This window comes from Lissotriton helveticus, chromosome 2_1, assembly GCF_964261635.1.
Source record: "Lissotriton helveticus chromosome 2_1, aLisHel1.1, whole genome shotgun sequence".
NCBI lineage: Eukaryota > Metazoa > Chordata > Amphibia > Caudata > Salamandridae > Lissotriton > Lissotriton helveticus.
Genome location: NC_136059.1, coordinates 791,232,859 through 791,257,871, shown reverse-complemented (window position 1 = coordinate 791,257,871; position 25,013 = coordinate 791,232,859). Strand labels below are relative to the sequence as shown.

General features: G+C 51.0%; 1 protein-coding gene across 3 annotated transcripts in view; it reads left to right on the top strand.

Annotated features, from left to right (window-relative positions):
* The window catches only part of CCDC112 (coiled-coil domain containing 112), a 184,218-nt gene that overhangs the window by 122,005 nt on the left and 37,200 nt on the right, over nt 1–25,013 (top strand). For all 3 annotated transcript variants that reach the window (XM_078675520.1, XM_078675521.1, XM_078675519.1), the window contains one exon: nt 17,853–18,269. In XM_078675520.1, the coding sequence (XP_078531646.1) occupies nt 17,853–18,269 (417 nt within the window). The remainder of the gene's footprint in view (nt 1–17,852; nt 18,270–25,013) is intronic.

Here is a 25,013-nt window from a genome sequence, read left to right as displayed (position 1 = left end):
GCACTATATAGAGAGAGAGCTCATCTATGGATTGGCAATCTAAAAGCAAAGCAAATTTATGAATTTAATACAGCAACCAAAATTCTTGCAGGCTCTCAAAGCAAAAATTAAGGCCAAGATTATAACAATAAAACCCAAGTTAGGACAAAGCAAAACAAGCACATGAGAAATCATACAAAACATTTACAAATACTAAACTAACCTATAAAATCCAGAGACATCCCTCTGAAAAAGACTGACAGTCATATCTAGAAAGAATCAAAACTCCTCTGATAGACACCAAAATAAAAACTGGCATAAATCAACAAATCAGCAAAGCCAAAATCATAAAACCAAATGTATCTGTTAAAAATGGCAAGGTCCAAGCCCGGACAAGCTCCATGCCAGCTTCTACAAAAGCTTGTAACCCAATTAAAACATGGCGGTAGGTCCTTTTTGAATATACAAGCATAAGGAGGATACCTTTTTCAGAAGCCACCACACTGGTGTTCCACAAAGAGGACAAAAATCCCTTGGAAACTAAAACTTACAGACCAATAGAACTGTAAAATATAGGCTAACATTTTGGCCACAGACTATATTCGAACTAACTTAATCCACCCACCCCAAACAGGGTTTTCAAAAGGAAGAATGGTGTTTGACAATATTCAATTGTTTGGACACGTTATTGAAAAAAATTAAACTCCTCAAGTTACCAACAAGCGCCATGGCCTTGAAGTCTGAGAAGGCCTTTGGTGATGGTTCTTAGACCTTCTTAAGAACAGTAATACACAAATATAAGCTAGGGCCAGAGTTTGCCTTATATGTGGGCCCAACAGCCCGCATTAGAATTAATGGCTCCCTGTCTGAGGTAATCAAACTGTTCCAAGGTACAAAACAACACTGCCCCCTATTTGCACTACTTTTCCTACTAACAATCGACCCACTTCTCATAGACACCCAGTCTAATCCTCACATCAGTGGAATCCCATTCGATGCCAGAACTCCAAATGTAGTTGTTGTTAGACCTGACACCTTTTGGCGTGGTTCTTCCCCCATCTTTTTGCCTCTGACTCATGTGTTTTGATGCTGTGCTGGATTTCGTTTTTGCTGATTTAGATGCTTTGGACACTCTGCCACTGCTGATCAGTGTCAGAGTGTAAGTGCTCCCTCTGTAAATTGCCATATTAATTGAATATACCTGATTGGCATATTTGTATCACCATGGAGTCCCTAGTAGTGTGCACTGTGTGTGCCAGGGCTGGTGATGACAGATGCTACTAGTGGGCCTGCAGCGCAGATTGCGCCACCCACATGAGTAGCTTTAAAATGGTGACTCAGGCCTGCCAGCGCGGGGCCTGTGTGCAGTCAGAGACTGCCTGTCCCCCTGGCCAGTGTCTCCACTGGCTGGGCCTAACCCTTCCCTGTCTGTGCACATCAGCCACCCCTATGGAAAGCTCAAGGTACCCCCCTGGGCAGGGTGCAGTGTATGGATAAGGTAGAGCATGTACTAGTGCAGGTCACATGCTCTGGTAGTGGGCTGCAGCCATTTTAGGTGCTCACTACTGTAAGGCTATCTTGCTCCATAGAGTAACATGGAGGAGGCTGGGCCCATGTGATACCAGCCTATCTTCCCATAGGAACAAGATGGGACATAAGTGAAAGATATCCCTGAACTCAGAATTTAATGACACATCTTTTAGTGAAGGGTGTTTTTAAATCCTGTGTTGGAGAATAGCACTTTTAGAAAGTGGCTGTTCTCTTGTCTAAACCTTTCTGTGTGCCTGGGTTTGTGGAATGCCTGCCTGGTCTGGATGTGACGGGGGGGGGGCTGCAGCGCCCCAGAGGAGAGGGTCGGAGCCAGCCCGGGGATGAAAGGGCACATCTGCCTGCCTGGGAGGTGGGAGGAAGGAACGCCTGATAAGTACTGGGCTGTGCCGGCCTACCTCCCCCATGCTAGCTCCCTCCTGATGGTCAACTGACACCTCTGGCCCTGAAGCTGACAGGGAGAAGAAAACCAGAGACACCTCAGTGCTCCGCAACCCCCAGAACTGGTTTAGACTGGACCAAGGGCCTCCATGCACAAAGACTTCAAAGGACTTCAAAGACATTGAGGGGTATAAGGAAAGGACCCCTGACTACAGAAGTTAGATTCTGAAATTCTACAAGCAAGAAGGAACCTCGGCTGGAAGGAGGACGGCTAGAAAACCAAAGGAAGATTGCCTTGCTGTGTGCTCTAAGGGCTGACCTGGTCTGCTGTCTAACTGGAAGCTGAGGAGGAGAAAGGGGCTTTGCTGTGTGCTGTGACCCTGCCTGCTTGAAACTGCCAAGACTTTGCTGTGTGCTGTGTCTGCAACTGGAATCTCCAAGGGCCTGAGAAGAGCTGGCCTCCTGTTCCTGCAACCCAGGGTTAAAAGGTTCCTAAAGAAAGTCTTAGGCGCTGTGAGATCGTCTGCATTGCCAGCCTGCGCTCTGCAAATCACCCGCCAGCCGTGGAAGAGAATCGGTGTGTTTATCGACACACAACCGACGCTGGCCGTGGGACTGCTTGGCTTCCCCCGTGAGCTGCTAGGGGCGTAGCCTGACCACACTGAGGGCGGGCTCGAATTATCGTGTGCCTGTGGTGGGGGACTGCTGTTCCCCGATTTGCCAGATCCGTGCCTCACCGCCGCGACCCGGGACCCAGAACCGCTAAAAAACACACCACCAGCGGCCCGGGACCCGTGAGCAGCCTCGGAGCGGCCGCGCTGTGAGTGGCTCGCTCAGGGAGGCTCGGCCGAAAGGCCGCGACGGGATTGGAGGACCGGCAGGGCTTCCACGAAGGAGCCGCGTTCCGATTGGCTGAGGGCCGAAGAGGCGTGCGACGTCACTGAGGGCTCGGCCGGGATTGGCTGCCTTCGCCGAGGCGGCTGAGAGAGCCGAAGACTCACCGCGATCACCGCCGGGCCCGGGAATAGGTGACCTGACCCCACCGAGGGACTCGGAGGCGTCCCGCACCCCTGGCCAGCCGCCCCCCCCGCAAGGTGAGCCTCACCGCCTCCCCCGCCGCTCGTTGGATTGTCGAGAGCGGGCGGGAGAGGACAGGGGACCGGCCGGGGCGGGGACGCGTGTGCTCTGCACGGCCTGGGGCGCCGGAGGCTCAGGAAGGAGCGAGGCGGCACCTGGGGGAGGGAGGAGTCCCCGAGCCTCGCAAATAAGCGCAGTGACAGCGCTTGTGGCCCCGAGGTAGAGTTACACGGGGGATTGTGTGTATGGCTCATTTTTAGACCTACTACCAAAGACGGCAATAATACTCGCCTTTGATAGAGACTAGAGACTATCTGTTTTCTTTTATATACAGAAACTTCCTGATTAAATGCAACCATTAAGATTAAGCGCAACAGATTCTTAACAAAGTGATTATCGTGCAAATGCCTGATTTACTTGCTGAAACTAGATAAAGTTATATATTTTTATAAAATATACTTACCTGTGTGGTCTCAGTTTGTGGTGGATTGGGGATTATTGCTGTGTTAAGTGCAAATGTTATCCACATTGCCTCTGTTTAGCCTAGACTGCTCGCGCCATGCTACCTAGAGGGTGAGCAGGGGTTATCTCAGAGGGTCATTCCTACACCCTGACTAGAAGCAAGGGTCCCTACTTGGGCTAAGGTACTTACCTCTGCCAACTAGAGACCCCCGGTTCTAACATTGTTGGACAGTGGTGGGATTTTGAACTAATAGTTGCACTTGACCTGCAGTGATTTCTTGTACATTACTAGTCTAGGTTAGCAGAACAGGTTGCACAAGATTTTTTCTTTTTTTTTATGGTGAAATCTTTTTAGTTGAAAAGGTTAGGAAGCATCATGTCTCAGAAAGCGCCAAGCGTGAGTGCAGAAGAGGAAGTGGAATTTGAAATCCAGGAGTTGTTCCTCTATAAAAAGGAGCAACTGAGAAAATTCTGCAAACGGCTTGAATGCTCAGTAAGGAGCAGCGCAAACAAGGAAGAGCTAAGGAAAGCTCTGAGGGCCTGGTGGGAGGCCAAACATGGTGACCCGGAAGCTGCTACTGGAGAGGGAGACACACAGGAGAATGGTTTTTTTGTCCAGTGAATTGCCAGTGAGGAAGCCAGGGTCTAGGACCGGCAGCAACCACTCCAGTAGGGTTATTTCTCCAGAGGAAATAGCGGAGAATCAGAGAGTTAGGGCCCATGAGATTGAGCTTTTTAAGCTCAAAGCACAAGCAGAGGCGGAGGAGAGAAGAACCGCTTTCGCTTTGGAGGAGAGGAAACTCCAATTGGCTCATGAGAGGAGCATGAAGGAGTTGGACATTAAATATAAAGAGAGGGTGTCCAGTTCTAAAGGTGGCAGCGCACAACCAGTACAGGCGGGTAAGGTATACATACCAAAGGATCTGGTACAGAATTATCAGAGGGGTGAGGATATTTATGCGTGGTTCAGAGCGTATGAGCTTGCCTTAAAGATGAATGAAGTGCCTGAGAAGAATTGGGGAGCAGGATTGTGGAAGCATTTTGAGGCCTCTGGGAGGGATGTTTTGGCACCCTTGGAAGCAGAGGATGCTTTATCCTACTCCGCCATGAAGGAGGCTTTGTGCCTCAGGTATGGGCTCACTGCTGAACAGTACCGCCAGAAGTTTAGGAACTTCAAGAAGCTTGATTCAAGTACTTGGGTGGAGTGTGTGAGTATGTACACGCGTGCACTGGAAGGTTGGATGAAGGGCAGCAAAGTTACTGATTATGTGGGGTTGTGTCACTTGATTAGTAGGGAGCACTTAAGTAGTTTATGTGTCCCAGAGCTGCGCCAGCATCTTTTGGATAGTAAGTTAACTGATCCCAGTGAGCTTGCTAAAGAGGCGGACCGGTGGACGAGCACCAGGGTCCACAAGGGGGTGGTAAGTACCCCAGCCAAAGGTGGACAGGGTCCCCAGCAGAAGAGTGGGGGGGACACGGGTAATCAAAAGGAGTCTTCTAAAGGGCCCCAAAGTAGTTCCCAGGAGAAGGTGTCTCAACGCCCCAAGCCTAAGAAGTCCTGGCCCCATAAGGGCACGCAGGACACAAAGACCCCGCCTACTTGCTATTCATGTAGGGAGGTGGGGCACATTGCCTCCAGCTGTCCAAAGAAGAAATCAGCACCCACTGGTGCTCCAGCTCCAGCTCCGGCGTTAGCCAGTGTAGCTTTGGGAGGGGATTTGATTTCTAGTGGGGAGAAGGGGTTAGCATTGATGACCCTTGTCTCTCTAGGAGACCAAGAGATGGCCCAGGAAACTTTGCTGCCCCAAAACACTAAGAAATACGGGCAGAAGGTGACCATCAATGGACAGGAGGTGGAGGCTCTGAGAGACACAGGGGCCAGCGTGACATCTGTCAGGTGTCGGTGGGTGTCTGAAGAGCAAATTGTTCCCAAGGTACTCCGGCCTGTGGTGGCAGCTGACAGTTCAGTGCGCTACTGCAAGTTGGCAAAAGTTCCATTTGAGTGGGGAGGAGTATCCGGTATTTTGGAAATTGTTGTGAGTGATGCCTTGCCTGTAGATTGTCTATTAGGTAATGACCTGGAGAGCTCCCCATGGAAAGAGGTGGAGCACAGGACTCACTTGGAGATGTTGGGTTTGCCTGCGTGGATCTGTGTGTCCACCCGTGCAATGACAGCCAGAGAGGGCGGTCTAGCAGAACTGGAGCCTGGAACAATGGCCCAGGAACCTGCCAAGAGAAGAAGGGGTAGAGGGCGCGGGAAACCGGCCCTCACTGTTCCCACGGTCCAGGAGGAGGCAGACCCAGAGGGGGATGCCCTGGAACCTACAGGGGAGCAGGTGGCCGAACTAGGGGAATTGCCTGAGCTGTCCCAGTGGCAGCAAGAGGGTGGTCCCTCCAGGGAGGAATTCTGCCAGGCTCAGAAGGAGTGCCCTTCTCTCATTGGTGTGCGGCAGCAGGCTGCAGACCAGGCAGCAGGCCTGGGGTCCAAGGAGCATTTGATCTACTGGGAGGATGACTTACTTTATAGTGAGCCTAAGTTCGCTGAGCCCGTTGCAGCCCGTGTGCTGGTAGTACCGGAGCGCTTCAGGAACTTCCTACTGGGTCTGGCTCATGACGTGCCTCTCGCAGGACATCTGGGGCAAGACAAGACCTATCACAGGCTTGTCACCCATTTCTACTGGCCCCAGATGAAGACGCACGTCTCTGCCTTTTGTAAATCTTGCCAGACTTGTCAGGCCAGTGGCAAGAGCGGAGGGAAGCGTGTGGCCCCCCTCCAACCCTTTCCCGTGGTGAGCACCCCTTTTGAGCGGGTGGGCATTGACATCGTGGGGCCCCTGGATCCCAAGACAGCCCTAGGCAACAGGTTTATCCTGGTCTTGGTGGACCAGGCCACTCGGTACCCGGAAGCCATCCCGCTCCGGACAGTCACCGCCCCAGTGGTGGGCCGTGCCCTGATGGGGATCTTTTCCCGTGTGGGATTTCCCCGGGAGGTCGTCTCAGACAGAGGGACAAACTTCATTTCTAGGTATATGAAGTCCCTGTGGAGTGAGTGTGGGGTGACATACAAATTCACCACTCATTACCACCCTCAAGGAAATGGTTTGGTTGAGAGATTCAACCGCACATTGAAGGGCATGATTATGGGCCTGGAAGAGCCCATGAGGCGGAAATGGGATGTCTTGTTGCCATGCCTGTTGTTTGCCTACAGGGAGGTGCCTCAGAAATCCTTAGGGTTCAGTCCCTTTGAGTTGCTGTATGGCCACCCTGTCAGAGGGCCTCTGACTCTGGTGAAGGAGGGGTGGGAGAAATCCCGTGGGAAAACCCCTCAGGATGTGTTCAGCTATGTGCTGGCCATTCGCAACCAGACCAAGCGCTTCAGGAAGCTCGCGCAAGAGAACCTGGAGGCTAGCCAGGAGGAAATGAAGAGGTGGTATGACCAGAACACTTCTCTGGTTGAGTTCCACCCTGGTCAGAAAGTGTGGGTGATGGCGCCAGTGGAGCCTTGTGCGCTCCGTGACAAGTGGTCTGGGCCATACGAGGTGGTGGAGCGCAAAAGCGAGGTTACCTATTTGGTTAACCTGAAGACTCCCAGGCAGCCCCTGAGAGTGCTACATGTGAACCGCCTCAAACCCCACTTTGAGAGGACTGAAGTGACGATGCTCTTGGCTACAGATGCTGGAGGTGAGGAGGATAGTGATCCTCTCCCTGACCTCCTGGCAGTCAAGGAGCAAGATGGGTCAGTGGATGGTGTGGTCCTCTCCCCCACCCTGACTCCAGAGCAGCAGGAGGACTGTCGCCAAGTCTTGGGTCAGTTCGCCTCCCTGTTCTCCCTGACCCCAGGTGTCACCAAGTGGTGCGTCCACGACGTGGACACTGGAGACAGTCTGCCTGTGAAACAGAAGTTTTACAGAGTGGCTGACAAGGTCAGAGCCAGCATCAAGGAGGAGGTTTCCAAGATGTTGACGCTAGGGGTTATTGAGCCCTCCAGCAGCCCCTGGGCTAGCCCAGTGGTCTTAGTGCCTAAGAAAGCTGCTACCCCCGGTAGCACCCCAGCACTTCGGTTCTGCGTGGACTACCGTGGGCTCAATGCGGTCACCAAGACTGACGCGCACCCCATCCCCAGAGCTGATGAGCTGGTGGATCGGTTGGGAGCTGCCCAGTACCTGAGTACTTTTGATTTGACTTCAGGGTACTGGCAGATTGCCTTAACTGACGGGGCAAAGGAGAGGTCAGCATTTTCAACACCAGAGGGGCACTTCCAGTTCCGTGTCATGCCCTTTGGGTTGAAAAATGCACCTGCCACATTTCAGAGATTGGTCAACCAGGTACTGGCGGGGCTGGAGCAATTCAGCGCAGCCTACCTGGATGACATTGCTGTGTTCAGCTCCACTTGGGAGGAACACCTGCAACACCTCACTGAAGTGTTGAAGGCTCTGCAGAAGGCAGGCCTCACTATCAAGGCCAGTAAATGCCAGATAGGGCAGGGATCTGTGGTGTACTTGGGACACCAGGTGGGGAGCGGCCAGGTGGCGCCCCTACAGGCGAAGATTGATACCATTCTGGCTTGCTAACCCCCCAAGACCCAGACTGAGGTGAGAGCCTTTTTAGGTCTCACCGGGTATTACAGACGGTTTGTCAAAGGCTATGGCACCATCGTGGCCCCTTTGACAGAGCTGACATCTAGAAATCAGCCCAGGAAAGTGAATTGGACGGAGGCCTGTCAAACTGCTTTTGACACCCTCAAAACTGCCATGTGCACAGCACCGGTGCTTAAGGCACCTGACTTTTCCAGTGAGTTCATTGTGCAAACTGACGCTTCAGAGCAAGGCGTGGGAGCAGTACTCTCACAGATCAATGATGAGGGAGGAGATCAACCAGTGGCTTTCATTAGCCGGAGGCTAATCCCCAGGGAACAGAAATGGAGTGCCATTGAAAGAGAAGCTTTCGCTGTGGTCTGGGCTCTGAAGAAGCTGAGGCCCTACCTGTTTGGTACTCACTTCCGTGTTCCGACCGACCACAGGCCCCTCAGATGGTTAATGCAGATGAGGGGTGAGAATCCGAAATTGTTGAGGTGGTCCATTTCCCTACAGGGGATGGACTTTACGGTGGAGCACCGCCCTGGTACAGAACACGCCAATGCTGACGGTCTGTCCAGATTCTTCCGCCTTAGTGATGAGGACTCCCAAGAGGTTGGGTAGTTCTCCCCACTTTCAGCTGGAGGGGACACGTGTTAGACCTGACACCTTTTGGCGTGGTTCTTCCCCCATCTTTTTGCCTCTGACTCATGTGTTTTGATGCTGTGCTGGATTTCGTTTTTGCTGATTTAGATGCTTTGGACACTCTGCCACTGCTGATCAGTGTCAGAGTGTAAGTGCTCTCTCTGTAAATTGCCATATTAATTGAATATACCTGATTGGCATATTTGTATCACCATGGAGTCCCTAGTAAAGTGCACTGTGTGTGCCAGGGCTGGTGATGACAGATGCTACTAGTGGGCCTGCAGCGCAGATTGCGCCACCCACATGAGTAGCTTTAAAATGGTGACTCAGGCCTGCCAGCGCGGGGCCTGTGTGCAGTCAGAGACTGCCTGTCCCCCTGGCCAGTGTCTCCACTGGCTGGGCCTAACCCTTCCCTGTCTGTGCACATCAGCCACCCCTATGGAAAGCTCAAGGTACCCCCCTGGGCAGGGTGCAGTGTATGGATAAGGTAGAGCATGTACTAGTGCAGGTCACATGCTCTGGTAGTGGGCTGCAGCCATTTTAGGTGCTCACTACTGTAAGGCTATCTTGCTCCATAGAGTAACATGGAGGAGGCTGGGCCCATGTGATACCAGCCTATCTTCCCATAGGAACAAGATGGGACATAAGTGAAAGATATCCCTGAACTCAGAATTGAATGACACATCTTTTAGTGAAGGGTGTTTTTAAATCCTGTGTTGGAGAATAGCACTTTTAGAAAGTGGCTGTTCTCTTGTCTAAACCTTTCTGTGTGCCTGGGTTTGTGAAATGCCTGCCTGGTCTGGATGTGACAGGGGGGGCTGCAGAGCCCCAGAGGAGAGGGTCGGAGCCAGCCCGGGGATGAAAGGGCACATCTGCCTGCCTGGGAGGTGGGAGGAAGGAACGCCTGATAAGTACTGGGCTGTGCCGGCCTACCTCCCCCATGCTAGCTCCCTCCTGATGGTCAACTGACACCTCTGGCCCTGAAGCTGACAGGGAGAAGAAAACCAGAGACACCTCAGTGCTCCGCAACCCCCAGAACTGGTTTAGACTGGACCAAGGGCCTCCATGCACAAAGACTTCAAAGGACTTCAAAGACATTGAGGGGTATAAGGAAAGGACCCCTGACTACAGAAGTTAGATTCTGAAATTCTACAAGCAAGAAGGAACCTCGGCTGGAAGGAGGACGGCTAGAAAACCAAAGGAAGATTGCCTTGCTGTGTGCTCTAAGGGCTGACCTGGTCTGCTGTCTAACTGGAAGCTGAGGAGGAGAAAGGGGCTTTGCTGTGTGCTGTGACCCTGCCTGCTTGAAACTGCCAAGACTTTGCTGTGTGCTGTATCTGCAACTGGAATCTCCAAGGACCTGAGAAGAGCTGGCCTCCTGTTCCTGGAACCCAGGGTTAAAAGGTTCCTAAAGAAAGTCTTAGGCGCTGTGAGATCGTCTGCATTGCCAGCCTGCGCTCTGCAAATCACCCGCCAGCCGTGGAAGAGAATTGGTGTGTTTATCGACACACAACCGACGCTGGCCGTGGGACTGCTTGGCTTCCCCCGTGAGCTGCTGGGGGCGTAGCCTGACCACACTGAGGGCGGCCTCAAATTATCGTGTGCCTGTGGTGGGGGACTGCTGTTCCCCGATTTGCCAGATCCGTGCCTCACCGCCGCGACCCGGGACCCAGAACCGCTAAAAAACACACCACCAGCGGCCCGGGACCCGTGAGCAGCCTCGGAGCGGCCGCGCTGTGAGTGGCTCGCTCAGGGAGGCTCGGCCGAAAGGCCGCGACGGGATTGGAGGACCGGCAGGGCTTCCACGAAGGAGCCGCGTTCCGATCGGCTGAGGGCCGAAGAGGCGTGCGACGTCACTGAGGGCTCGGCCGAAAGGCCGCGACGGGATTGGCTGCCTTCGCCGAGGCGGCTGAGAGAGCCGAAGACTCACCGCGATCACCGCCGGGCCCGGGAAGAGGTGACCTGACCCCGCCGAGGGACTCGGAGGCGTCCCGGACCCCTGGCCAGCCGTCCCTCCCGCAAGGTGAGCCTCACCGCCTCCCCCGCCGCTCGTTGGATTGTCGAGAGCGGGCGGGAGAGGACAGGGGACCGGCCGGGGCGGGGACGCGTGTGCTCTGCACGGCCTGGGGCGCCGGAGGCTCAGGAAGGAGCGAGGTGGCACCTGGGGGAGGGAGGAGTCCCCGAGCCTCGCAAATAAGCGCAGTGACAGCGCTTGTGGCCCCGAGGTAGAGTTACACGGGGGATTGTGTGTATGGCTCATTTTTAGATCTACTACCAAAGACAGGAATAATACTCGCCTTTGATAGAGACTAGAGACTATCTGTTTTCTTTTATATACAGAAACTTCCTGATTAAATGCAACCATTAAGATTAAGCGCAACAGATTCTTAACAAAGTGATTATCGTGCAAATGCCTGATTTACTTGCTGAAACTAGATAAAGTTATATATTTTTATAAAATATACTTACCTGTGTGGTCTCAGTTTGTGGTGGATTGGGGATTATTGCTGTGTTAAGTGCAAATGTTATCCACATTGCCTCTGTTTAGCCTAGACTGCTCGCGCCATGCTACCTAGAGGGTGAGCAGGGGTTATCTCAGAGGGTCATTCCTACACCCTGACTAGAAGCAAGGGTCCCTACTTGGGCTAAGGTACTTACCTCTGCCAACTAGAGACCCCCGGTTCTAACAGTTGTCTATATGGACAACTTTCTAATATTTTCTGAAGACGCTGACTCCACAATCCCAGAAATCCTTAAACCATGAAATCATATGCAAATGCATTAGGTTATATCCTACATAATGAGGACACAGAAATGTTTGCTCTAAACCCCATATGCGTTCCTTAGATAGTCGAGAAACTGGCTTGTAGTGGCAAGAAAAAGGCATCAATTATTTGTGCATTTTTTTTACCATTTCCTTTGTGAATGCCAGAGAACACATTGTGAAAACATCCATAAAAATTCAAAAATTTGTAAAAGCTTGGTCCTCTAAATGTATCATGTGGTGGGGACGCTAGAATGCCTCAATATGCTGATTGCACCTTGAACTCGTTTCATCACAAAGATGTTCCCCCTTCAACTCTTAAAATGTTTATAAACTGATCGATAAAGCCTCTTCAGCTTCATTTGTCAAAATAAAAATAAAAAACATTTCACTTAAACAAATCAGAAGGTATAGAGCACAGGGAGGTGTAAGCTTGTCAAACTTCTTCAAATGCCAAATAACAGTTCTATTGAAGCAAGCACCCTATTTCCTAGCAGATTAATTTAACCCCCCCCCTCTCCTCCATGGATCTAAACAGAAAAGGAACTATTAAATCCTATCATCCCAATCGCCTCCTTTACCATCAAAACACTTAAAAAATTCCCATACTATATTAAAAGACTCCAACTGGGTCTTCAAATATCTGAAGATATTGACTACTAACAAAATGCGGGACTCACCCCTAGCTCCTCTATGGGGCAATTCACACATTACCGTAGATGTTAAGATGTTACTCTAGGATGATGGGATGGAAAAAGCAATCTTATGTGTTAAAGAACTAGGCTCCCTGGACAACTTAATCTCGTTTGCATTGCTACAACAAAAATATAAACTCTCAAATCTAGATATAAATTTCTAAAACTTAAGGCAGCTCTAAGCAAAATAAAGAAACCAAAACCACAATTACTAGACTTAATCAAATTAATTAGGTACCTCATCCCACTTAGACATATGGCTGGAAAATGTATAAACTATTATCTACCAACAACACTAAAGGCAACAGCTACATACCAAAGAAATTAGAAGAGTCTTGCATCAAGCTGAATCTACAACTACTACGTGATCAAATATGGGCAACCATATAGAAATTTATAATCATGTCTAAGGTATCACTTCTATTAATTCAATGTAAATTTTAGACAATACACAGTTCCTTCTGGACTACAGACAAGTTACTCGAATCCGGTCTCCTAAAATTTGACAGGTATTGGAACTGCCTAGTATTCACAGGAGACCCTGCACCCATGCTTATCTCCTGCAAACTAGTAATACCACTCTGATTATACAAACAGTAAAATAAACAAGATATTCCAAATAGACCTTTAACTTCACTCAGTAATCACTGCTCTAGGCCCATGGGCAATCACTTCACCACCAATAACAAAACAAAACTTCTCTTACTGCACGTGCTCCTAATACCAGTCATCAAAATATTTTGTGTGCAGGGAGGTGCATGGTGCCTATGTAGGGCCCCCCTCATCACGCTGACATCAGTTTTTTTCTTTCCGTGCCAGTGAGCACAGATCCAGTGAGAGCTACCCCCACTCATTTTTTGACTGACCCTTTTTAGACTTTTTGTCTACATTTTTTTCAGATCTTTCTCCTTGTGTAGCATGGATGTCCACTAGAAAGCTGTCTTCAAGCCCTGCTGTGCCTATCACCGACAGATGTCGGTGACCGACCCGCATCTTGTTTGCCACTGGTGTCTTGGTCTCTCCTTTAACCGTGGCTACTGCTGTGGTGGTGAGAAGGGCAGCCCAGATCTTGGACCTTGGCCTGCCCTCAAAGGAAGTCGAGACTAACGTCTTGACCGGGGTGCTTCAGCCAGGAGTGACCCCCCTCAGAACTGCTTGTCGATTGATTGAAGTCCTTACGGATGTCCTACTTGGGACTTGGTCCAAGCCCTGCACAGGGGCTTCTGTGAACAGGACAATTGCCCGCCGCCATCTCCTCGCCCCAGGGTACCCAAGTGTTCTTACGCGACACCCTACCCCGGAGAGCTTAGTAGTCCAAGCCTCCACTTCTTCTGTAAATCCTGGTTCATTCTCTACCACCCCACCAGACAGGGAATCCAGGAGGCTGGACACCTTAGGCAAGAAAAAGTTATCTTCCACCAGCTTGCCAATGCGGTCCATGAACATTGCATGTCTTTTGAGACAATACTCCCATGCACTGTGGGATTTGGTTGCGCAGTTGCTTCCTGTGGTTCCGCAGTAGGCTCTGGCAATATGCTCCCAAGCTATGGCAGACAGGAGAGATGCAACCAAGTTTGTGATCAGATGTGGGCTGGACACAAGAGACTTGCTAAGCAGAGTGGTTTCTTTGTCGGTGGCCTTCCAGCACCACATCTGGCTTTTCAGGAGATGTCCAAGCTTTGCTTATGGACATGTCCTTTTATGGCTCCCACCTCTTTCAAGACAAAGCGGGCTCATTGCTGGGGTGCTTCAAGTATAGAAGCGCTATGGCCTGGTCCTTGGGCCTTAGCATGGCCCCGTGAACCAGAGTCTGCCTTTCACTCCTTTCATGGCCACGGTAGGTGCTCTAAGCCACCTCTTTACCCGCACAGCCACTGTGACACGCAAGCTCCCCAGCCTCTGCGCAGGCAGAGGTCGGGTCATTCCTCCAGCCCCCAGGCAAATGCAGCCTTCAGACCTCTTTTTTCAACCTCCAACCATCTTGGACAACCAGTGGAAGGCAGGATACAACATCACCTGAGGTAGCTAACATAAAACAGTTGGGTTCTCTGGATTATCCGAAGGGGCTGCTGCCTCCCGTTTGTGATTACCCCTCCACCCATGCCACGCACTTGCGACATTCTGACGGAGGACCATCTCTCCTTACTCCGTCAGGAAGTTGCGGCTCTCTTTTCGGGAGACATCCATAAACAGGGTGCTGGTGCCAGAAGTAGGTTGTGGTTGTTGTTCCCGCTAGTTTCTGGTGCCCATAAATGACGGAGGCGTCCGTCATATCCTAGACCTGCACCCTCTCAATTTCTTCCTGAAATAGGAGAAATTCAAAATGCTCACTCTCGCTCAAGTCCTGTCTGCCCTGGACCCAGGAAACTGGTTGGTAGCATTGGACTTGCAGGACGTAAACTTCCACTTTCCCGTCCTGCCTGCACACAGACATTACCTGTGGTTCACAGTGGATACAAGCACTTTCTATTCGCCCTGCTCCCTTTTGGCCTTCCCAGCGCCTCTTGGGTGTTCATCAAAGTGATGGCAGTAGTTACAGCTCATCTGCAGAGATCAGGGGTACCAGTTTTCCCCTAGCTTGACGACTGGCTGTGTAAGGTAGGCTAGCCCCAGGCAGTCGTCTCCCACCTCCTGACTTAGGCAGACCTTCTGCACTCACTGGGGCTCACTATCAACGTGCCAAAGTCAACCCTGACTCCTTCTCAGGCACTCCCTTTCATCAGAGCTGTTCTGGTGCAGTTTCGGCCTATCCTCCCAAATGGCGAGTTCAGATATTCAGGCTATGATACCGATGTTTCAGCCTCTGTCCTGGGTTCTGATGAGACTGACTCTGAGCCTGCTTGTGACATGCCCGCTGGCCTATGCGGGCTCTGCAGTGGGAACTGAAATTCCAGTGGGCGCAGCATTAGGGGAATCTCTCCCACATGGTCCAGATCTCAAAGGAACTGCAAAAGAGCTGCAGCTGCAGATCCCTCTCCCTTCCTCAACCAGACCTGACAGTAGTGCCGGATGTGTCACCCCTGGGATAGGGCACCATCTCGGAGAAGTGGAAATCAGAGGCCTCTGGTCTCCAGCAGAATCAGGACTCCACATCAACTTACTGGAGTTCTGTGCATTCCGGTTGGCATTGAAAGCCTTCCTATCCTCCATCAAGGGAAGGCTAGTGCAGGTGTTCATAAACAACACCACCACTGTATGGTACTGCAACAAACAGGGCAGGATGGGATTGTGGACCCTTTGTCAAGAAGCCTTGCGCCTCTGGTCATGGCTTGAACATCCGGGCATATCCCAGGTGGTTCAATACCTGACGGACTCTCTGAACAAGAGGGCAGATGAACGCAGCTGAAGATGGTTAGCGGATCATGAATGCTGTCTCAATCTGGAGGTGGTGCAAGGTCTCTTTCAGCAGTAGGAAGAGCTTTTGTTAGATCTGCCACCGCAGAGATGCACAATGTCCACACTTTTGCACCCTGGAGTTTCGAAGGTGGTTCTCGCTCAGAAACGCTTTTCATCTTGAGTGGAACTCAGGCCTTCGGTACACCTTCTCGCCCTTACCGCTCTTGCCCAGAGTTCACAAGACTATCTGGAATGACCGGGCCCAAGTCATCCTTGTGGTTCCGGACTGGGCTCGGATAGTTTGGTATCCTAAGCTGTTGAGCATGGCCATTGGTCCTACGATCCGGATGCCGCTTCTGTCACAGCAGCAGGGAAAGGTTCTCTTCTCAAACCTGTCAACGCTCTGCCTTCAGGAATGGAGATTGAGCTGCAACAGTTGACAGCTTTCAAACTTTTGCCTGAAGTCTGCAATTTTATCTTGGCAGCCAGGTGCCCTTCCACCAAGATGGTAAATGCCTGCTGCTGAGACAAGTTTGTGGCATGGTGTACAGAAAAACAAGTTCACCCTCTTTCTGCCCCCCTTTCTCAGGTCCTTCTGTTTGTTCTTTCTTTTGCTCAGCTTTTGCTTTGGGTAACTTAATGAGCTGTCTTTCTGCCATCTCATCCTTTCTGCGGTTGCCGAATCAGCCATCCCTGTTCATCCCCCTTTTGTAAATAGGTTTTTGAAAGGTCTCCAACAGATGTTTCCACCTTAAACCCTTAGCATACGTCAGTGGGACCTAAATCTCGTACTCTTATTTCTGATGTGTGCTCCTTTGGAGCCACTTCACAAGTGTCCTCTCAGGCTCCTTACTGTCATGATGACCTTCTGAGCTGTGATAACATCTGCCCGGAGGGTCAGTGAGCTCCAGACTTTGTCATATAAGCCTCTGGACCTAACCACCTTTCCAGACAAGCTGGTTTTCGTACTAGCATTTCCTTTCGGCTGAAAGTTTTCATTCCCTTTCATGTAGACTAGACTATCACCCTGCCTACTTTTTATGCTCTGTCGCATCCCTCTAAGGAAGAGGATGAAATCCATCAACTGGCCCCAAAAAGAGCATTTTCGTTCTACCTTGACCACATGAAAGAATTCTGGATAGACGGCCAACTTCGTGGAGTATGTCAGAGCCAAGATGATGAAGGCTGTGCAGAAATGGACCATCTCCTGATGGATCGTGCTCTGCTTTAAAATCTGCTACGCACAGGCCAAGAAGCAACCCCCTGAGATGAGATTTCATGACTCCACACTCCTGCCATTTAAAGTGGTGAAAATAAACTGACATCAGCATGCTGGTGTGGCCCCTATATAGGCACTGCGCACATCACTTCCAGCTTGATGACACTGACTATGCCACGCCGATTCGAATGACACCACCTAATGGCACACAGGGATACTGCCAACAAAATAATTCTGTATCCAATCTGACGCCTAGAGATAATTCTAAGGTAAGGAATCTGTGGCTAGATAGAGTGTCTACCATTATCGAAAGTAAGTAACTTGTTGATCTGATAAGGGGTTATCAAAGGTAAGTAACTTATTCATTAAAACCTAAAATGTATAAACTAAAAAAAAAGCACAGTTCAATACAGTTATTGGTATAAATTAACCCCTTCCGTACTCGTGACGGAACCACTCCGTCATGAGCCACGGATGCGCTGTGCTAATGACGGAATGGTTCCGTCACGGCGCGGCCGCCCCGCCCACGCTGCAGGAATTCCACGCCTGCGCGGGGCGTTCTATTGAGCGGGCGGGGCCGTGACGGAACCACTCCGTCACAAGCACAGCGTGCCTGTGGCTCGTGACGGAGTGGTTCCGTCACGAGCATGGCGGCGCTGCGCGGACCCCCCTCCCAGCGCCGCGGCGGAATTACCGCCGTGGCCCAGGGGTTAAAATTGAAAGAAACACTGATATTCACAAGTATTGCATTTGGTTTGCAAGGTATGCTTTTCATCGCTGTTGTGCTAGTTACAAATTGCTTAGTGAACCATAAGTTGCGCATTTCAGTGACATTTTGATTTTAACATACACCATAACATAACATTCACCTAATTTCTGATATATATATATAATCAAGGCCTCCTAAAGGCCGAAACGCGTCATGGCAGTGGTGCGTGTTGTTTGATGAAATAAAGAACCCTGCACGAAGCTTTTGAGTCAGTGTTAGTCTTTCCAAATCTACTTGGAAGTAACAGGCAGAGATCTCTGTATATATATATATATATATATATATATATATATATATATATATATATATATATATATGTGTGTGTGATAAATGATCTACTTTCTAGTGTACAAGTTAATTTTCTAAAAGGCATGTAACGGTTTTCATTTTTCACTTTTTGTAGTCTATTAGAAATTGGAAGTATAAGAAGCAAGAAGAGAAGGAGAAAATGTTTAAACAACAAGGCAAATCCAAAGAAGTACTCGAGTCGGAACGTTTAGAACGTGAGGAGGCACAAAAGCAAAAACTAGAGGAAGATAGAAGGAAACGACAGGAAGAGCTTATTGCTTGGAAAAAGCAAAAAGAGTTAGAAGCAGCCATGAAAACTGCAGATCAGTTGCGAGAAGAAGAGGAACGACAAAAGAAGCAGGCAAAGGAGCGGCAGCGACAGTTGGAAATCAAGATTTTGGTGGAGGAACATGCACGTCAGAAAAAAGTTCAGGATGAGCTTCTGAGGTTGGAAAAGCAAATGATGGAAGAAGCTGAAATGGAGGAGAAGAGAAGACTTGCGTCACTTGAAATTTCCAAGTTTCAGGAGAGGGTGAGTGATAAAATGTTTATAAAATACATTCCTAGACACCGCAGGCAGTGATTATGCCATCGAAAACTCAACCCAGCTATTTCATCTTCTGACTAAATCAAAGATACATTGCATGCAGTTCACCAGAAACTGAGATACTGCAGGCAGAGAAATTGGGACAACCTACAAATACAAGCCATGGTAATTTCATTGTTTTTATAAATTGAAAAGATGTTTGCTGACCTGAGCAACAGTCAGGTGTGTAAGGGCAGCGTTTCCCATGTGCCCCACACAGCAAATCTCCAGTGCTGCTGCCCGTAGTGGCTCTGTGTTCTATGTTAGTTGAGCTTGGTGAAACACTTTATACTATACACATGCCAAAGTGGTTAGCCCAATGAAAAAGGTGGAAGGGAGTGCAGGGTAAAGAAATCTGTTTTGCAGGGCACAAAGGAGGTGTTGGAATGTGTAGTTTGCAATGGAAAGTGCATGATACAGTGCAGTTGCATGGTACAGTGTAGGTCTCTAAGAGTTAGCAGAGGTTTCAAGGCGGTCGTACAGAGTTCATGAAGGAGTAAAAAGTGCTTGAAGGAGTGAAGAGTACAAGGAAGAGATCGACTTCAAGGGGGCAAGCTTTGCTTGCTCAGATAGAAGACGTATAGTATAGGCAGCACCAACAGATGCCACCCTAAGAAACTGAGATCTTTTTTCTTTATAGGAATTTGTTTTAATTTTTATCACTTTAATACGTAAATGGTACAGCAGAAGAGCAATACAAAGAATAGAAGAGTAATGATCACACCATTTATTTAAAGACGCTATAGCACAAGTACTGTAAAGCAAAAGGAGAAAGTAAGGCAAGCCCCAAATCAATCTTGACACTTCTTATTGAGTGCCAACAGCTAGAGCCTTTAGGTTGGAGATATTCAGGGACAAGTTTCTCAACAAATAAGCCCGGGGCAGGGCCCTCCGGCCTTTCGGGAACCTCCAAAATACGGACGTTGTTGCGCCGGACCCTGCCCTCATATTCGTCCAACTTGCGCTCCGACAACTCGTGTGAGGATTGAAGAGCGTGTGAGGATTGAAGAGGCTGGCTGTCTTGATGTCGAGGGACCTGACCTTCTCGTTAACCTTGGTACGGTCCGCTCTTATCAGATTCACTTCAATAGACACCGTGTCCAGCTTGGAGTTCAAATCCACCTTTTGCTGTCCCAGGGAGGACTTAGTACCGTCTATGACTGCCATGACGTCGTGCAGCGTGATCTCACCCCCCCCAAATCCGGGGGTCTCCCGGCTGGAACAACCGAGGACCCAGAGCCAGACGGGGAGCCCCTCGGCAAAGTGTACCGATCCAACTTATTAGTCTGCACCGTCTTTGAGACTCTGGACCCCCAGGAGGAGTTCCGCTCTCCATCCGGCCTGGACGCCATATTTCGTGACGACCACTCAACAAGCCAGACACCAGCCGACTACTCAGCCTCGACAATACCAATAATCAGTCCCAGTCACAGCCGTCGCAGCTTCAAGGTACCCAATCACAACGCCAGATCAATAGGGGACCTCTGCATCAACACCACATCAGTCCGGTTGACTATCACTGGCCATTAGGTCCACCAACTGCCATCATTCCCTTCAGGGCCACCGTTACCCTCTTGTCTGGTGTGGCGCAGGCAACTTCTGCAACTCCCCGGGGGTAGGGTGGGGGGGCAGCGGCCGTCCCCCAGTCACTCGGTGATATTGGAACCGTCCCCTCTCATGGACACCCCCAGACACGGAGGCACAATTTCCAAGGTATACTATGGCATTCCCACAACCGAGCCTGGTACCAGGCAAGAGCAGTTTAGTATCCGTGCACTGGGGAAGAGTCCAGAGGGGGGAGGGGGGCCTCAACGCAACCCCAGTTCACATTCACCCCCCAAAACGGTGAAGCAGCACAATGACCGCCTCCGCCGAGATCCAAGATCCGCCAACCTCCAGGCCCCCACCGGGGGTGAAATTCACGGCACGGAGGGAGGGCGGGGCCCACGCTGCATCGCCGGCACTATCCTCGGCCCGCGGCGCCTAAGGAGCGCCTTCTTGCGGGGACCCGACCTGCGACTTCCGGTTTGGATCCCCGTTGTTGTTCGCCTCCGGAGCGGGTGACGCGCACCCTCCAGGTCCCGGCTCCAATTCCAAAATCATGCCCCGAAGCAAGATGGAGCGAGCTCCGGTCCTGGGACACGCCGGACCTCCGGGGTTGGGTCCAGATGTGCCGCCTGGCCTCCGGTCTCAATTTCAGGGCTCGGGGTCAGGATATGCAGCAGGATGTCAGGGCCGGCGGGCGGCCTCAGCAGAGCCGAGAGCTCATGCGGCCATTCCCTTAAGGCGTGTAGCTCCTCTTTGTGAAGCATTATTGCTTAGACTCGGAGGTGAGGAGGGACGGCCACTTTGCACGTTCTGAGCTGCAAGATTGTTTGGTATAACATAGGCGGGCACCCTCCTCTGAGAGCGGGACTGCTTGGGGATTCAATTCAAAAGGTGTGGAATCCACAGGCAGATTTATCCATCAGAAAAACAAGTTACATACCTTCGGTAACGCTTTTCTGTTGGATACCGTATCTGCCTGTGGATTCCTCACTGACCCACCTGCCTCCCCGTTGCATGCCTGTTTATACAGAAAAATAATGGACATATTATTCATGCATTTTGTTATGAAATACTTGAAATTATATAGCATTTGTCACTAGGAAATGTCTATGTTTTAGAATTTCCAGTTTATGTTATGTTACTATGTTACTGGGTACTTATAAAAGCGCACGGCTACTCCCTGGAGTGTCCCGGCGCTAGTTTCTTTCTTGGTTTCTGTATACTGTGTATACGTGTGGAAATGTTGTTGGTTCACCCGTTTGCCTCGAAGGCATGGAAAAAATGGGTGGAACTGATGTCAGCACACCAACGAGGTCTTCTTATGGCTCCTATGACGTCGTGCGGGGTCACAATCGGCGCTGTTCCATTGTGACACCCTCGTCGAAGTGGGAAAGCAATGGAGAAAAGTTTCTGTGGAATACTGCACAAGGGGTGTCAGAAATGGGGTAGCCAATTCTACGGGGGTAGCATGGTACAGAGCGGGCAGGCCAAACTCCTGAGGACATGTGCGAAGCATCCACGCAGTACGCACAGACGACACACCAGGCACAGCACAAAAAGAGACACCGGTTTGGATAAAAAAAGAATAACTCTTGTATTGTCTCCAACCTGCAACAGAAATCACAGTAATCACAATGTTGCGCCAAATGGCGCCAGGGCAATATATACACGGGGATTATTTACAGGGTAACTGAAAAGAAGAAAACGGTAAGTCCATTAGTTTCCAGGGCTGAAATAAAGACAAGCGTTATCAAATGACATGTAACATCAGCAATATCAATGTAAGGGGAAGAAACACTAGACATCACGCTTTGGGCAGGTCAGCATGAAATAAAACATGAGGCATGGAAGCACATCATGCATGGCATCAGCATAGAATCAAACATTAGGGGTAGGAGCACAGTATGACTGACTTAGCATAAACCGTAATTAACATTAGGCCCCCATCATCTAGGCAGAACACGGGGCCTAAAAACCTCATTAGCACAAACAGCATTAGCATTAGGCCCTAAACACACTAGGCGCAACATCATCGGCATAGCGGTACAAACACATCAGCATTGGGCGTCAGCCATGAGCCTCAGTATACTGGCATAGGGCAGAGCAGGCCTAAGCAGGGGCAATATCTTTGGCATAACCCTATTGGCAAGTCTAACAGCCTGGGGCATGACCTGTAGGCCTCAAATCAGCGCGGGGCACCCTGGGCATGAAGTAGGGGCAGCAACATGAACCAAGAACCCCTTTAACAGGACACTTCATGCAAGCACCCCTGGAATCGCTGTAGGAATGAGAGGGCGCAAAGTAGTGGACTAGCTGTCGGCGCCACTGCTCAGTCACCAAGGGGCTCTAGATTCCTGAATGCCCCAACACGTGGCAGCTGCCCACTGTCCTGCGGGGCAGCTGTGTTCAGCAATCAGGCCTGGGAGCCCATCACAGGACTATAACTGTAAGACTGCCCCCAGACGTGGCAAAACTGTTGCAGCGGGCCGCAACTTAGGCGCCGCTTTGCCTGGGAACTAGTGCGGGCCCTCCTGGTATGTCGGGGGCCTCAAGTACCGACAGTGTGCCTCGGCTGGCCCCCGACAGTCCCACCACGCAGCCCCACTCACTGGCTGCTCTGGACTCTGTTCGTGGAGGGCTGGTGCTGCGGGTCTCTCCTCTACCACACGGAGCCCTGCATGCGTCAGCGCTGCCTCCTTCCGTCTTCACCCGGGCCCCCTCTGCCTGGGACCCGGGACTTCATTAAGCGAGCACTGGGTTCCAGACGGCTTCGGGGGCCTTACTCCTCTCCCCTCCTGGGTGGCCTTACTCGCGGGGCACTGACCGGCGGGGTGGGCTCCCGCTACGCTCTCTCCTGCACATGGGTCTCTCTCGTCACCATGGGACCCCTGCCACACCTCTGCCTCCCTTCTATCTCCCTGGGGCGAGGTCCCGGCTTCTTCCTGCTTTGGCTCCGCCCACGCCAGGCAGTCTGCACTCCTTCCGGGTCGCCGAAGGCAGAGCGGCGGCCCCAACTAATCCCCGGGCCGCAGTGGTGATTCTTGTCGGCAACACGCGGGGTGGGCACCCGCTCCTCCAGGCTAACGCGGGGTAGGTTCCTGCAGTGTCTTCAAACCTGCCGCTCTCCCTGATGGCATGCAGCGGTGATTCTTGTCGGCCATACGCGGGGTGGGCACCCGCTGTGAAAATACAGCACCTAGGTGGCAATCACACGGGGTAGACTCCCGCGGTGAAAATAAAGCACCCACACGTCGCAGCCTCTCGCTGCAGGCCACCAGCTCTCCTCACAACCTTAGGGTCATAGCAGATAGCGCTTGATCGGCGCTCGGCAGCCCCACCAGCTTCAGGGGCCAAAACACAGTGCTCCTCTTTTCCTGGGCAATTAGCACAGAGCGCCGCCCACACCAAGCGCTAGGTAGCATGCAGGGCACGGTCCATCCAAGCGTAGCGCCCACCAAATATAGCGCTCACCTTACGCTCGGCATGTAGGCAGGGTCCCACGAGGCGCTAGGGGGCAGGCAATTCTCCATTACCGGACTGAGTGCTGCCCGTGGAGTCCTCACGGCTCTATATGCAGGATAGACTACATTCATTGTGCCTACCCTGATCAGGCAACCTTCGTGGTGCCCTCCGGAGATTTAATGAACGGTGCTGTTTGCCCGCATCCTCCATTTCTTTTGAGAGATGACTGATTGACTCTCCGCGTTCCCACAAGACTTGTGTGTGATTCATTACCAACGAAGTCTTGGCTCCTTCCCCTACCTCAGTCCTGAGGGAGACCCCGTCATAAGGTTACATAGTACCTATCTAGATTGTGGGGTCGAAACTTTGACAACACTACCTAGGGCTAGCTCCGGCCCAAAGCGTGATTCAGACCCTTCTTTTGGAAGCATGGCATTGTGATGTTTTTTGTAACATAACGTGTACATATGATTTTGCACTGTGTTTTAGCCTCTTCTAAAACAGTACTGTAATTAAGGTCGATTGACCTTCACTTTATCACTTTTATCCAGCACTAACTCTCCCTCACGCACTATTTCCTTCCCTTCCCTCCCCCCCTTTGGGGCATGCTATTATATGACGATAAGTAATGTGGATACTTCTATTTATAAAACCTGATCACATTGTGAATAAATAACAATGTGGCTGTGAATTTCTCTCATTTGTTTTCTTCCTGATGTTTCCTACTTTGTGTTAATTGTATGTCTCCAGTGTTCTGGGACCATTTCTACATGTACCGAGGGGGCAGGCAGGGAGCACAGGCCAGTCCAATATAGCGCTCTTCTTCCCGGGCAGGGGCAGATGGCCCTTCTGAGGCGCTAGGGAGCAGTCAGGTACAGCGCTCTTCTCTCCAGGCGCTTTTAGGTGCAGCGCCCGCGTGGCGCAAGGTCCCAGCAGCCTCCGGGACCTGGGATGGCACTCCTTTCTTAGGGACCAAGGGGCAGAGCAGCAGGCACTACTGGGCCAGGTCAGCAGTTAGTGGGAACTCATCAAAACAGGGCGGTAGGCCTTAACCATCCTCCACTGTAGCGTGGCCCTCCTCCTACACAGCAGCCTGAACTCCTGCAGTGGGGCTTCCACTAGCCCTGGGGGACAGCAGAGGGGTTTTAGTAAGGTGCAGGGTCCAGCACACAGGCCCAAGTGGCGGTATCCCCTGGCAGCAGGTCCCCTCACGTTCTTGTCCCTGCTCTCACTGAGCAATTGGCGGCACAGCCCCCTTATTTATATGCCCCTCACCCCACCTACCAGTCAATGCCAGAAGCTTCTGGAATCCTCTGCGGAACTAGTTCAAACTGGCTCAGGGGGAGGAGTAGAGCACCCTGGGTGCCAGGCTTTCCCCCAAAAGCTGGGATGGCTGGGTACCAAACAACTAGACCGCTAACCCACTGCAGCCAAGTGGCACAACACATAGCCATGGCATCCATTTTAAATGCGTCATTTCACCAAGGCGCATTTCTACAATGGAGGGAAAATAAGTGCACACACCATTGCGTTACATTTTCACATTACACAGGGCATCTCATACCACACATGGCCTATACAACTTTCTACTATGGGGGTACATAAGGGATCTGCAGCCGAACCATATATCCAAAGTTGAGCAGCTCTGAAGTATGATGCTGTGTCGATCATGGCAAGTCC